Source organism: Myxocyprinus asiaticus, chromosome 47, assembly GCF_019703515.2.
Source record: "Myxocyprinus asiaticus isolate MX2 ecotype Aquarium Trade chromosome 47, UBuf_Myxa_2, whole genome shotgun sequence".
In the NCBI taxonomy this organism is placed as follows: Eukaryota; Metazoa; Chordata; class Actinopteri; order Cypriniformes; family Catostomidae; genus Myxocyprinus; species Myxocyprinus asiaticus.
Window position 1 is genome coordinate 20,674,196 of NC_059390.1, and position 15,673 is coordinate 20,689,868.

The following is a 15,673-nucleotide window of genomic DNA, read 5'->3' on the forward strand; positions in this document are numbered from 1 at the left end:
AGTGCTTCGGTTTGGAATTTTTGTGAATCTCAAAGGTCTTTCTTCCTACGAAATAAGGGCTTGCGGGTTTAACAGAAGAGCCTTAAAATAACTTGTAAAGAATTAGGACAAATATTTTACTATTGCATAAGACAATACAATACAATAAAAAAAAAAATTACTATTCAGGTTAGCTGGGTTTCAAAAACAACAGTTTAAATGTAAACCAAGAATAAAGTTGACCAAAAACAGAGATATATTTTAAGTATTTGTAAATATTTTGATGTTTAAAATATTATGTTTCTTGTCATATTTTTTTTAAAGGAGAACGTACTGTGCAAAAGTCTTAGGCACATAAGATGTTTCACAAAAACATTTGTTTTAAGATGGTTATTTATATCTTCAGCTTTAGTGTGTCAATAGGAAATATAAATGTTAGACTCCCAAACATTCCTTCTGCAAATAGAATAGATTAGAATAGAATAGAATAGAATAGATTAGAATAGAAGAACAGGGAGCCCTGCAACAGATGGCATGGCCCCACAAAGACCCCCACTGAATATCATGCCTGTCTGAGATTACATGAAGAGACAGAAGCAGTTGAGACAGCCTAAATAGACTGAAGAACTGTGGCGAATTCTCCAAGAAGCTTGGAACATCCTATCTGCCAACAACCAAGAAAAACTGTGTCCAGGTGTACCTAGGAGAATTGGTGCTGTTTTAAAGGCAGAGGTGGTCACACCAAATATTGATTTGGCAATATTTCTGTTTACTGGAATTTGTATGATGTTAATTAATTAATGCAAGCTTTTTATGTCATTATATTTTTAAGAAATCCTCACTTTGAAAGTTTTTCACACGACTAAAACTTTTGCACAGTACTGTACATCCCTATTTTATTATGATTCCAAGTGAAATATGAAAATGTGTATGAACATTAATCATCATAATCATGAAAGGCCTAAAACAGATGATTTATTAATCGTCATAAATCACAATTATTTGTTTGACAATTAATCGTCAGCCAAATTTCATAATCGTGACAGCCCTGCACTGACGCTTTATTCCACAGACTTTAACGGAAGGTCGCCACTTAATGAAATTGCTTAAAAAATATTTAAATGAAAATTTGTATCCTTAAAAGTTAAGTCTGTTATTTATACACAACTACCATCCCCAAACGTAATTGCAAAAATTATGACTCTTTTCAAACATGTCTCATGAACGCTCCCCCGTCTGCCGTTGGTGCCGTTTAAAACATGGAAAACAATAAATGTAAACTTTTAATATATTTATAGTATGTAATGTGCAAATGCCTAACAACACCCTTCAGCCGAATATTCACAGACTATATTCATATCTCAAACTGTATGCACAAGTATATGTAAAAGTGTCAGTTAATTATTATTCTCCGAGGCAGCATGCATCCAGAACATACATAAAATGAAAGGCTTCCGCTCTTGAGACCTGATAATAATCTGTGCTATTTTAAGACCCAGTCCTGCCGTGAAGAGGTGGGGAGCTTGATGATGAGGGCTGCTGATGTCACTGCTGTTGCTGGGCAACTGGTATGTTTCCAGTTGGAAGTATGTGGCAGTGCCGGCTGGCTGCACAAACGACCTTAACACTGGCCTTGAGCGCTGGCACCTGTCTCTGTGCTCTGTGTGCACAGACGGTCACAGTTTTTGACTGGTAAACTTTTTATCTGTCCACTAAATCAACTTTTATGGTGGCAGATGGCTGGCAATAACATTCAAAAACTGGTGATGGCATACCATGAACTTCAAAAGGAACAAATTAGTAATTTTTCTCTCAAAACCTTCAAGGTTATTTGGACCAAAATTGGACTAACACAGTTAAGTTTTCCTGCACTTGATGTCTTGCAGGAAGAAGACACCCAAAAATTAAAATGGCCTTTTATTTACCCTCATGTTGTTCATAACCCATATGGAAACCTGTGTGTGTGTGTGTGTGTGTGTGGCAGTTCTCTATTAATATAGATCTTTTAATAAGGCTTTTCACTTGGAGAAAGGCTTCATATCATTATGAGAACAGGCACTTTCTCCTGCTCTTTCTCTCTCTCTCTCTGTGTGTGTGTGTGTGTGTACACGCTTTATAACCTGTGAAAAGTGTTTGAGGCTTTCTGTATTACTCACATGTGGCAGCAGTGCTAGACAGACTCATGGTGCCACACGCTGTGATGCCAACAAATCTCTCATTCACTCGATGTCTCTCCTCCTGCTGTTCACAGTACTCCTCAAGCATCTGGCTTTGAGATGCAGTAGGACTCAGTCAGGCATCTGTTTGTGAACCCTTTGCTCTGGGTCATGCTATCTTCGAATGATTGTGAAGTATTTTTGCTTTGTGTTCTACCCTCTCTCTGACCCTTGGAATTAAACGCGCTGTTTTTGCTTTACGACTTTTATATTATATACATTTATTACAGGTTGATCGATACATTAGTTTTATTATTTGATTATTTGATGCCGATAACTGCCTTTTGGAATGATTCATTATTGCAAAAATAGACAATAGTTAATTATTGTTTTTAATTTTTTAAATCCTCTGTGTTGGCCAAAACCTTTCATGTAGTAAATATACAGTTAAAGTCAGAAGTTTACATAGACTTAAACCTAAGACATTAAAACTCATTTTGTAACCACTTCACAGATTTCATATTAGCAAACTATAGTTTTCGTTTAGGGCATCTACTTTGTGCATAACACGAGTAATTTTTCCAACAGTTGTTTTCAGACAGATTGTTTCACTTTTAATTGACTATATCACAATTCCAGTGGGTCAGATGTTTACATATACTGAGTTAACTGTGCCTTTAAACAGCTTGTATAGTTCCAGAAAATGGTGTCAAGCCTTTATGAATTTAGCCAATTAGCTTCTGATAGATGTATTGAATTCAAAATCAAATCAAATCAAATCACTTTATTGTCTCACAGCCATATACACAAGTGCAATGGTGTGTGAAATTCTTGGGTGCAGTTCCGATCAACATAGCAGTCATGACAGTGATGAGACATATACCAATTTACAATAACCTCAAATTAACACAGCACAATTTAAACGTCTGATATGCACATAATTACACACAACAATATACAAATAATAACATACACTATACAGTATACAATACGCACAATTTAGATACACATTATTCAATACAAATAAAAAAATATATAAAGTGTATATATAGTAGTGTATATATAGAATGTACAGTAGGTTGTATTGTACTGTATTGACATTCAGGCTGTCGGTTGATAGTAAGTTGTTAAGAGGGAATATAATCTAATAATAATATAATTTATGACAGTCCGGCGTGAGATATAAGAGTAAGGGTAATAAAGTGCAATGCTGATGTATATTGATCGTGGGAGATCAAGAGTTCAAAAGTCTGATTGCTTGGGGGAAGAAGCTATCATGGAGTCGGCTGGTGCGGGTCCTGATGCTGCGATACCGCCTACCTGATGGTAGCAGTGAGAACAGCCCATGGCTCGGGTGGCTGGAGTCTCTGATGATCCTCTGAGCTTTTTTCACACACCGTCTTGTATATATTTCCTGGAGGGAGGGAAGCTCACCTCCGATGATGTGTCTGGCAGTTTGCACCACACTTTGCAGTGCTTTGCGGATTTGGGCGGTGCTATTGCCGTACCAGGCGGAGATGCAGCCGGTCAGGATGCTCTCTACAGTGCAGGTGTAGAACCGTGTGAGGATGTGGCAGTTCATTCCAAACTTCCTCAGCCGTCTCAGGAAGAAGAGGCGCTGATGAGCCTTCTTCACAACAACTTCAGTGTGGATGGACCATGTGAGTTCCTCAGTTATGTGGACACCCAGGAACTTGAAGCTGCTGACTCTCTCCACTGGTGCTCCATTGATGGTGATGGGACTGTGTTCTCTGTCTTTTCTTCTGAAGTCCACCACAAGCTCCTTTGTCTTACTGAAGTTGAGGGAGAGGTTGTGCTCCTGACACCAGTGTGTCAGAGTGTGCACCTCCTCTCTGTAGGCTGTTTCATCATTGTCAGTGATCAGACCTACTACCGTCATGTCATCAGCAAACTTAATGATGGCATTGAAGCTATGTGATGCCACACAGTCATGTGTGTACAGGGAATACAGGAGTGGGCTGAGAACACAGCCCTGCGGGGCTCCAGTGTTGAGGGTCAGTGATGAGGAGATGTTGCTGCCTATTCTAACCACCTGGCGTCTGCTTGACAGGATGTCCAGGATCCAGCTGCACAGTGAGCTGTTTAAGCCCAGAGCCCAGAGTTTCTCATCTAGCTTGGAGGGCACTATGGTGTTGAATGCTGAGCTGTAGTCTACAAACAGCATTCTCACATAAGTGTTCTTTTTTTCCAGGTGGGAGAGAGCAGTGTGTATTGTAGATGCAATGGCATCATCAGTGGAGCGGTTGTTGCAGTAAGCAAACTGCAATGGTTCAAGAGAGAGAGGCAGCACAGAGCAGATGTAATCTCTGATTAGTCTCTCAAAGCATTTGCTGATGATGGGGGTCAGAGCAACAGGACGCCAGTCATTTAAGCAATTTATTTTTGATTGCTTTGGAACAGGCACAATGGTGGATGTTTTAAAGCATGTGGGGACTACAGACAAAGAGAGGGAAAGTTTGAAAATGTCTGTAAAAACACCAGCCAGCTGGTTCGCGCACGCTCTGATGCGGCCCGGAATGCCGTCTGGACCCGCGGCTTTGCGGATATTCACCCGTTGGAAGGATCGGGTTACATCCACTACAGAGACGGAGAGTGAACTAACCTCTGTAGCTTCGGCCGTGAGAGCTCTCTCCGCAAGGGCGGTGTTATTTCACTCAAAACGAGCATAAAAAGTATTTAGCTCATCCGGGAGAGAGGCAGCGGTGTTCATGGCGGAGTTTTTATTCCCTTTAAAGTCCGTGATGATGTTAATTCCCTGCCACATGCTTCTAGAGTTGGTGCTGTTAAACTGTCCTTCAGTCTTGCTCCTGTACTGGCGTTTTGCTGTTCTGAGGGCATAACTGGCTTGTTTATGCTCCTTCACGTTCCTGGAATTAAAAGCGGAGGTCCGCACATTAAGTGCCGCGCGAACATCGCTATTTATCCATGACTTCTGGTTCGGATAGATCCGTATTATTCTGGTCGGAACCACGTCCTCCACGCACTTTTTGATGAAACACATTACGCTATCAGCGTAAAGCTCGATGTCGTCATCGGAGGCGGACCGGAACATCTCCCAGTCCGTGTGATCAAAACAGTCCTGTAGCATAGTCTGATTGGTCCGACCAGCACTGGATCGTTCTGAGGGTGGGTGCTTCCTGTTTCAGTTTCTGCCTGTAAGCGGGCAGAAGCAGAATGGAAGAGTGGTCCAATTTGCCAAATGGTGGGCGGGGGAGGGATTTGTAGCCATCCCGGAAGGGAGAGTAGCAATGGTTCAAACCCGGTCCCCTTGTGTGTTGAAACTAATGTGCTGGTGGTATTTTGGTGCGACTGATTTGAAACTGGCTTTATTAAAGTCCCCGGTCACAATGAACGCGGCCTCAGGGTGCGCGGTTTCCTGCTCACTTATACTCCCATACAGTTCCTTGATTGCCCGGTCCGTGTCGGCTTGTGGCGGGATGTACACAGCAGTGATATGACCGCTGTGAATTCCCTCGGTAGCCAGAATGGTCGACACAGAAGCATGAGAAATTCCAGATCAGGAGAGCAGAAAGACTTGATAGAATGAACGTTCCACTGATCAGACCAGGATTTGTTGATCATAAAACATACACCACCACCTCTGCTTTTACCTGAGAGGTCTTTTGCTCTGTCCGCTCTGTGCATAGAGAACCCCACGGGTTCAATGGCTGAGTCTGGAATCTCCGCAGACATCCAAGTTTCCGTAAAGCAGATAATGCAGCAGTCCCTTGCCCCCTGCGCTTTCAGCTCGCAGAACTTGTTATCCAGAGACTGAACATTTGCCAGTAGAATAGTGGGTAGCGGGGGTCGATTTGCATGGCGTCTTACTCTGATGAGAACGCCGGCTCTGTTTCCCTTTTGCGTTTTCCGCATCCGGACTGCCCATACAAAGGGCTCCGCTTGCGTGTTTGTAAACAGCGGGTCGGCATTGAGGAATTTGAAGTCCGGTTTACGGTGTGAAATTGCTGAACCAATGTCCAAAAGTGTTTGTCTGTCATAGACAATAAGGCAGACAACATCCAAGACAAAAATCATAAGAATTGTGAACAAAACAAACAAAACACTACTATGTTGTGTCGGAGCTCGCAACGCAGCAGCCATACTCGGCGCCATCTTGAGTCCAATCAAGATGGTGGTATAGCTGTGGATGTTTTTTAAAACCTACTTTCAAACTCAGTGCCTCTTTGCTTGACATCATGGGAAAATCAAAAGAAATCAGCCAAGACCTCAGAAAAAAATTGTGGACCTCCACAAGTCTGGTTTATCCTTGGGAGCAATTTCCAAACGCCTGAAGGTACTACGTTCATCTGTACAAACAGTAGGACACAAGTATAAACACCATGGGATCACACAGCCATCATACAACTCAGGAAGGAGATGCATTCCGTCTCCTAGAGATGAACGTAGTTTGGTGTGAAAAGTACAAAACAATCCCAGAACAACAGCAAAGGACCTTGTGAAGATACTGGAGGAAACAGGTGGACAAGTATCTATATCCACAGTAAAACAAGTCCTATATCGACATAACCCGAAAAGCTGCTCAGCAAGGAAGAAGCCACTGCTCCAAAACTGCAATGAAAAAAGCCAGACTATTGTTTGCATGTGCACATGGGGACAAAGATCTTACTTTTTGGAGAAATGTCCTCTGGTCTGATGAAACAAAAATTGAAATGTTTTGCCATAATGACCATTGTTATGTTTGGAGGAAAAAGAGCGATGCTTGTAAGCCAAAAAACACTATCCCAACCATGAAGCATGGGGGTGGCAGCATCATGTTGTGGGGGTGCTTTGCTGCAGGAGGGACTGGTGCACTTCACAGAATAGATGGCATCATGAGGCAGGAAAATTATGTGTATATATTGAAGCAACATCTCAAGATATCAGCCAGGAAGTTAACCAAATCTTCATTTGTTTTCTGTTTCTTATGTAATTTTGGTTGCACAATAAATGCCTCTGGAATTTTACTCATTTTGGACTCTTGCAATTTCTGTCTGGACCCGTCACAGTAAGGAAAGACTACGATTCATTTTTATTTTTTTTACTTTTTATAGTAATCAAATCAATTTTAAAAACTATCGGCCGATTAAATCGGTTATCTGCCTTTTCTACTACCTTAGTTATCGGTATCAGCAAAATCCACTATCAGTTGACCTTTAATATAGATTTATATTTATATATATATAATATAAATTACCTCTCATTGATTCTTGAGAAATGGGACAAAACAGGCTACAAATTTAAGTTTACATGTCATGGAATTATTTTGTATGAATCTGTTAAACATGTTCAGAGGTATTTACCTATTTCTGCTGCTTCCATTTTCTTACAAAATGCATGCTTTTGACTTTCCTATAATTCAGTATGGGTCAACGTCATCAGAAACAAAAAGGCGTCAAATATTATAAAGTTTGACAAGTTTGGCATTCACTTCATTGTATGGATGAATTGAGACTTCAGGATGGTTTTAAACTGATTTTCAGTGCCATCTACTAAATTGTCAGTACTGTCAGACAGTCTGATGGTGTTGAAAAAATAACCATAATTTTCATTTCACTGGGGCAAGGTATCGAGATATAGATTTCCCAAATTTATTTGATTCTGATTTACAAGCTTTCAATTTGATTCAATTCTGATTCATTTGATTCATTCACATAATTTCCATTTTGCTTACATAGGAAAGAAATTCTATCTCGGTTAATTCTGTATATTATACAGGGAAACTTTTACCTTGGTACATTACAAAAAATGTTTTCTGTTAATTAACAACAGGGCCCAAACTATGCAGTTCCATTGATGTTTATTTCACAGATATAATAATCAAACCAACCAAAACTAAAGTCAACTTAAAAGTAGAAGTAAAAGATTGATCTTAAATTAAGAATCCATATCGGTAGCGTTAAAAAATGAATATTGCGATTAATCAGAAAATCGATATTTGCCACATCTATTAAAAGAGGTATATTTTGAAAGTTAACATCTTCCTTCTGTCAGGACAAAGTATCAATATTTGTTTAAAAAGAAATATAAATGTGTATCTTTAAGTTAAATATATTTTTAATCTGTATAATGTATTGATTTATGGTCTGAGGACATGTGGTTTGGGGGTGAGGATAATGTATTATCAATTTGGAAATAAAAAAAAAAACATTTGAAAGAGAATCAAATAAAATGCTAATTTTGTGTTAAGAACATTCTAGTGATGTTTGATTTATTGTATATTTGAATACTGAATAGGTGTTGACATATAAACATATTTCTGAGTGACCCGTTTCTGCAGCTTGATTTTTATTGTTTTTATTTATTTCTCACTGTCGTCACAATCATCATTTCTCTCTCCTGTAGAAAGTGGCTCGGCCATCACTGCCTCGTGTATCGGTCTTGGTTGCTCACTCACTCCTCCTGCTGGTACAGCAGGAAAACCCATACCCGGATACAATGGTGAGATTTCATTTGCTTGAGATTCCATGTGCTGACAGTAATGTGTTTATCACTACATCTGTAGAAACCGTTTCTGCAATTTTAGTTTGTAATAGCCAAACATGCCACTTCAATAAATGCCTGAAGCATTTTACTCTCTTCATCTTTGTCTCATAGTGACAGTGATTGATGACGAAATGCAGCCGGTGAAACCAAGGACTCTGGGTAATATTGTTGTAAAGTAAGTCAATTTCTTGTTCATTTTGTCTTTTTTTTTTTTTTTATTATTTTTTTTTTATTGATGGAGACAGTAGAGAGTGTTCTGCTGGAAATTATTGCAGAGAGAGAGAGAGAGAGAGAAAGGGGGAAAAGGATCGGGAAACATTGCAGGCCAGATTCAAACCTGAATCACCTGCATGAGCACCACAGCTCAATGTCTCAAGCATATGCACTAACCAGCAGAGCAAATATTGTGACATTTTCTCTTTTAGGATAATTTAGTTAATTTTCTCTAAATCTGAGAATAGTTCAGCTAAATCCGTCTGTCACAAGAAAAATCAGTCTTAGAGTTGTGATTTCATTAACTCAAATTTGACAAAAATGTCTAGTTACTGCGTTTTGCACGGCAGCATAGGAAGTTATACATGTATGAATGAACGTTACATTTATATAGTGCTTTTCTGACACTACACAAAGCGAACAGGGGACCCTCCGCAACCACCATCAGTGTTCAGCATCCACCTGGATAATGTGACAGCAGCCATAGTGTGCTCACCACACACCAGCTATTAGTGGAGAGAGTAGATTGATAGAGCCAACTCATAAGAGGGGATTATTAGGAAGCCATGATCAATAAGGGTCAATGGGGGAATTTGGCCAGGACACAAGGGTTACACCCCTACTCTTTACGAGAAATGTCCTGGGATATTTAATGACCACTGAGAGACAGGACCTTGGTTTAACGTCTCATCCGAAAGACAGTGCCTTTTTAAAGTACAGTATCCCCATCACTATGCTGGGGCATTAGGACCTACACAGTCCGCAGGGTGTGCACCCCCTACTGTGCTCCCTAATACTTCTTCCAGCACCAACCTTAGTTTTCCCAGGAGGTCTCCCATCCAGGTACTGACCAGGCTCAGCCCTGCTTAGCTTCAGTAGGCAACCAGTCTTGAGCTACAGGGTGTTATGCCTGCTGGCTTGTACACATAAAAATGAATAAAAGGATCTAAGTACTGTATTTATATTTTCATGTTTTGACAAAAAAGTCTCGACCACCCGAATAGGCCTCTACTGTGTCCTATAGATGATAGTGTAGCCTTTTTTAAATCTTCACAAACAACGGACACATTTTCTCTGCCTTTCATTTCAATCCACTCACCCTCATCTTCCTGCAACACAATAAAGAATTTACAGACACAAAGCAAAAGAAAATCTTTTCATCACAGATCTTTTCACAAGGACATCAACCCCCGAGTCTGAGCTGAATGACTAATGGGCTCTCGTCTCATTGGAAAAGACTATTATAATGTCTTATTTCAGCCTTTCTTCATGTACCATACCTATCGAAGCCAGTGACGCAGGGGGAAATAATCTCATTGATGTTTGTTTTGTATTGGTTTCTGTGTTCTGATAGATTTGATTTTAATTAAGAGCGTGTTTGGAATAAAATGAAATTCTGAAATTCACAAGATATTTGGCTGAAGACTGAATGGATGTTTTATGTCCTGCATGTGGGTATTCAAGGGGAATATTTCTTCGGTCCTGTAACTGATCACAAGTTTATCACAATTTTTAATCACCTCTCATGCCTTTTTTTTCCAAATGATTTTCTTTTCTGATTTTCCTCTGACAATAGTTGTGTTTGTACTATAAAGAATTCTCTGACCCTGAAAGGTTGAAAAACAGCCTGTTTGATGGTTTAAAGAGGAGCAAAGTCACATCAAGGTCTCTCTTTTATCAGGCTTCCTCTTCCTCCTGGAGCTGCTCTCAGTCTCTGGCAGAATCAGAAGCTTTTTAAGGAGCTGTACTTCACCAAGTTCCCTGTAAGAGTCCCTACACACACACACGCACACGCACACGCACACGCACGCACGCACACACGCACTCTAGCTGACTCAAAATACTTGTTTTTTGTCCGAGGGTGTCATACCTACTGACTGTTTTGCTGAGATCCTTCTCTCTTGTTTGTCACTCTTGCTGATTCAGAATAAAGCAGGGATGAGAGACTTACCAAAATTCTCTCAGATTTCCTGTCTGATGGAGCTCGATGAAATAATGTGTAAACAATTATAATAGATTGAAATAGGATGCGATTCATAGAGTAACTTTAGCCTGTGAATGTCTGTGATTGTGTATTTATTAGTGCTGTAAATCGATTCAAATATTTAATCATGAAATGAATGAATCACATAATTTGAATGCAATTAATCACGTTAACGCATTCAGTTCCAAGTAATCGGCCTATGTGTGAACATTGTTCATCATGTTTTTGTGGATGATGCTCATAACATCGTAGATTTATGGATAAGTGTTTCAACAGATTCTGTAGTTCTCAAACTGCATCAAAATACGGGAAATAAAATAATGAAACAACGTTTTATGAAATTCTGTTCCATTGCTATTTACAAGTTGCTGGTGTAGTGGTTAAGGCATAGAACTCGTGATTACCAGAAGGTTACTCATTTGATCCCTGCAAGAAGCGAGCCATGTCATCATCACATTGCCTTGTGCAAGACATTTCACTCATTTTCCATCCTCCAATTTATTGTTTTTAGAGCATCAGTATAATTCAGTCAGAATATCTAAAAACGAGGAGTTTTCATTGAGATTCATTGAGCTATTGGTGGACTGGGTAAAGCACTTGACTCAGAATCTCACTTCATGTGCAGACACCAGTGTCTCACTGGTATGAGCGCTGCAACTGGAGCAGGAGGTCCAGTGTTTGATGCTGACCAGAGCAGGGTCTGCACCGGAACTGGTGAACATATACTAAATCACAAGAGGGGGGATGCCTGAGTGGTGTCCTCCCTGGCTTTCCAGAGAGTTGACCACAGGGGTTATGTGTCAGGTGAGACGGACCGAGCATTATTTTTGTACCATTTACAAAGCACCAGACTCAGAATTGTTTGGCCAATTTCTCAAAACATGTTGTTCCCCCCCCAACTGAAGAGAAATGTTGTACTTGTTTCAAACCAGCGCTCCTTTCGTCTCAAGGCCATTCTCTCCCACCTACCTACACCTAGCACAGGTTCTGTGGGCCTTCTTGTCTGAATTAAATCTGAAGATGAGCTAACTAATCTAAAAACATCTTCAACCTGAAGGGAAGAGCAGCATTGTCGTCTTTGTTGGGATTTGGTCTCAAGGCCATTACCTTCAAAACTGAACTACTACTGATTCCGCCCTTCAGAACAGGTTCTGTGGGCCTCCTTGTCTGCAGTATTTCTGAAGATGAACTAACTATTCTTAAAACATCTCCCATGTGATGGCAGGAAGAGTATTGCTGTCTTCCTTGGGACTTGAACCAGCACTCAAGTCTCAAGTCTATTTCTTTCTATACTTAGCTTACCAATTCTCTACATCTGCACAGGTTCTGTGACCCTCCTTGTCTGAAGTAATTCTGAAGATGAACTCCTCAAAACGTCTTCAATCTTAACAGAAGTACAACAGTGTCGTCTTTGTTGGGATTCAAACCAGCGCTCCCTCTGTCTCAAGGCCATTCCCTTCTGTACTGAGCTACTGACTCCCTACAACAACAAAGGTTCTGTGAGCCTCTTTGTCTGAAGTTATCTGAAGATGAGCTAACTAAGCTCATGTCAGCAGCCATATCACCCTGCAGCTCTAGTCTGGTTGCACACTGAGTTGAGCCTGGTCAGTTTTCCCCAGGAGGTCTCCCATCCAGGTACGAAGGTTGCTGATGGAAGAGGTGTTAGTGAGGCCAGCAGGGGGTTCTCACCCTGTGGTCTGTGTGGGTCCCTAATGCTCCAGTATAGTGATGGTGACACTATACTGTAAAAAAGCACCGTCTTTCGCATGAAATGTTAAACCGAGGTCCTGACTCTCTTTGGTCATTTAAAATCCTAGTGCACTTTTTGTAAAAGAGTAGGGGTTGTAACCCCAGTGTCCTGGCAAAATTCCCCCCATTGGCCCTTCTCAGTCATGGCCTCCTAATAATTCACATCCACGAATTGGTTCTAACACTCTCTCATCTCCACCAACAGCTGGTGTGTGGTGAGTGTACTGGCACACTGTGGTTGCTGTTGCATCATCCATGTGGATGCTGCATACTGGTGGTGGTTAAGGAGAACCCCGTTCACTATGTAAAGCACTTTGAGACTAGTGTCAGAACAGCGCTACATAAGTGTAACATTCATTCATTCATAATCTTAAAATGTCTTCAACATGAAAGGAAGTACAACATATCTTTGCAAGTCATCTTTGTTGGGATTCAAACCAGTTCTCCTTTAGTTTTAAGGCCATTTCCTTCCATACTGAGCTTCTGACTCTGAACATTAGCCCAGCTTTTGTGGCCCTCTTTGTCTGAAGTAATTCTGAAAAAAAATTTTTTTTCCAAAACATCTCACACCCAAAGAGAAGTACAGCACTGTTGTCTTTGGGATTTGAAACAAGTGCTCCTACAGTCTCAAGGCCTTTTCCTTCCATACTGAGCAACTGATTCCTCATTTCAGAACAGGTTCTGTGTGTTAGCAGCCCTTTATACAGCGAGTAAATCACTCGCATATGCAACCAAATTTCGCGCTGTGCGACTAAAATATGTATTTGTTTTAGCCACTTGCGAGTAAATATTCAGATTTTACTCGGCAGAGCTTGAGTTGTGTAGTGACAAAGAAGAACTTGAGTGCCACAATCCTTTTACTAAATAAGAAGCTGGCGATTAAGAAGCTGGATTCAGCCTTGTCTTTTACAGTGTGTTGTGTCTTGTGAGAGCGCGCCCTGAAGGAAACTGACCTTATTTGGCTGCAGTGGGTCCAGATCAGTCATGATCGCGCTGTCACCATCGCTTTAATTCAGCTGCGAAATAACATTTAAATTGCATTTAATGACGTCAACTCTGACTTTGGTTAAACTTTTCCCCAGACTGTTTTCACATCATTCTCCATTTTAAAGCACGGCTACAGACCAGTAACGTGTCTGTTAGAAGGTAAAAGTGTTGCAAAACTTGAGAGCTTGTAGATTTGAATTTTAGAGCATGTACAATAAATATTTGCACAAGCAAGTCATACACATTATACAAGTAAAAGATTCCTTTTGCTTCGTTGCATGTATTTTGTATCCAGAGATGAGACTCAGGCACCCCATTTACATTTCTTGTCTCTTTTAAAATCCTTTTTGTTATTATAGTCAGTTGGTGATCAACAAGATAAAAGAAACATTATTTCTAATTCTACATTGCACACTCAATGTAAATCACACAAGTGCATATAAACAAACGTTACAAAATGTAGTAAGTGTTACAAATGTGTAAATACATACATATTCAAAAGGCACAATCATACATTGTGAAATATTTTAACTTCAGAAAAAACTGTAAATATGAAAGAATTTAACAAATAGGCTTGTGCCGCATCTATGCAAGGGTTTGGTAAAGTTTTTTTTTTTTTTTTTTGCATTGTAGTTTTGATATAGTAGCACATAAATTATTATTTTTATAATATAATTATTAATTCTATTTTCATTAGGTTCCAACCTTGTTTTTGTTAAATTTTGTTAGAAAAAATTAATGAAATTTCAAACAGTGACAACAGCTTGTATCATTATTAAAAATGCAATTTCATGACATCATATAAATTGATAAAATGTGAAATTTGTACACAAGCTAAAATGTGATTAAAAGCATCAAAAGCGATATATGAAAAAAATTACAATCTCGCATACTATATTGCATGAAATCATATGTACACAGTATACAGTATATTATATATATTTACTCTACAGGCCTATTGAATACTTGATTCTGATTGGTTGACAGACGTTCTAAGGTGTGCAATTATTTTCCAGTAAAAGCACGGCTATGAAGTAGTTCCAGGTCTTGACCGCATAACGGTTCCATATCACTATGCCAAATTATTTCAGTTATTTCAGAGCCGTACAGGCTACCACAACAAAATAACCTATTAAAACTAAGACATTGGTTAAGTACATTTGGATAAGAATGGCAAAAAAAAAAAAAAAGAATTTCAGTTGAAAAGCACCCTTGCACTCCCTCTTCCTCTCTCCCTTTCTCTCTCGTCTCACCCACACACACAACGTACACAGGCTACCACAGCAAAATAACCATATAAAACAAAGATATTGGTTAAAGTAAATGTCACGTATAGACAAAAAGTTCTATAATATCCTAAATTTATATAAATTTCGGTTGAATATTGCCCTTGCACTCCCTCTTTCTCTCATCTCACCCACACTTCCACACGCTGACACACATACATTTGCAAGCACGCACACAAACATAGACTCGAGTCGCGAACAACAAACAGAGCCTCAACCCAGCGACTTGATCAATACACCAGTTTCTATGTTATCCGAAATATCTTTTAATGTTTAAATATATTTCGCCCTAATCAGCATCCCAAAGTTACAATGGAAAGCGCAGTCTTGCTCCCCTCTCTTTCGAATGGCAACACTCGCTGTAGCTGAGAAGAATACTTAAACTTACACTTTGGCAATTTGAAGCAATGTTATTTCTGATGAGAGCCGCCCCAAACACAGGTAATTCAACTCGTGATCTATCTGTTTCTCTTACTCTCTCTAAAACACACACACTTCCTTGTTACTGCAAGGCTGAAGAGCAGTGAGTCCTTCGTTGCTAGTTCTAAAGTGACATTTTTGAACTAGCAATGAAGGCTTGAGCTGTAAATTAGTTCCACTCACAAGAGTGTTTTAGGGATGAAAACCAGAAAATTACTTGGGATAAAACCCAAATTAAATTTTAAAGTGTGGTAACTTTTAAAATGTACAACTCTGTTGCGTGTCGTGACCGCATTACAACCTCGGGTGTGCATTATTTTTCTATAATTAAACGGTCCGCCGTAAATTGTTCTTTACATATTATATAGGATGCCCTCTTATCGGTTTTCTTAATA

General features: G+C 39.7%; 1 protein-coding gene across 1 annotated transcript in view; it reads left to right on the forward strand.

Moving 5' to 3' along the window:
* Positions 1–15,673, forward strand: part of acss3 (acyl-CoA synthetase short chain family member 3) — a 53,543-nt gene that overhangs the window by 35,338 nt on the left and 2,532 nt on the right. The window contains exons 10-12 of the mRNA XM_051691169.1: positions 8,499–8,594; positions 8,751–8,814; positions 10,534–10,615. Coding sequence (XP_051547129.1) covers positions 8,499–8,594; positions 8,751–8,814; positions 10,534–10,615 — 242 coding nt within the window. The remainder of the gene's footprint in view (positions 1–8,498; positions 8,595–8,750; positions 8,815–10,533; positions 10,616–15,673) is intronic.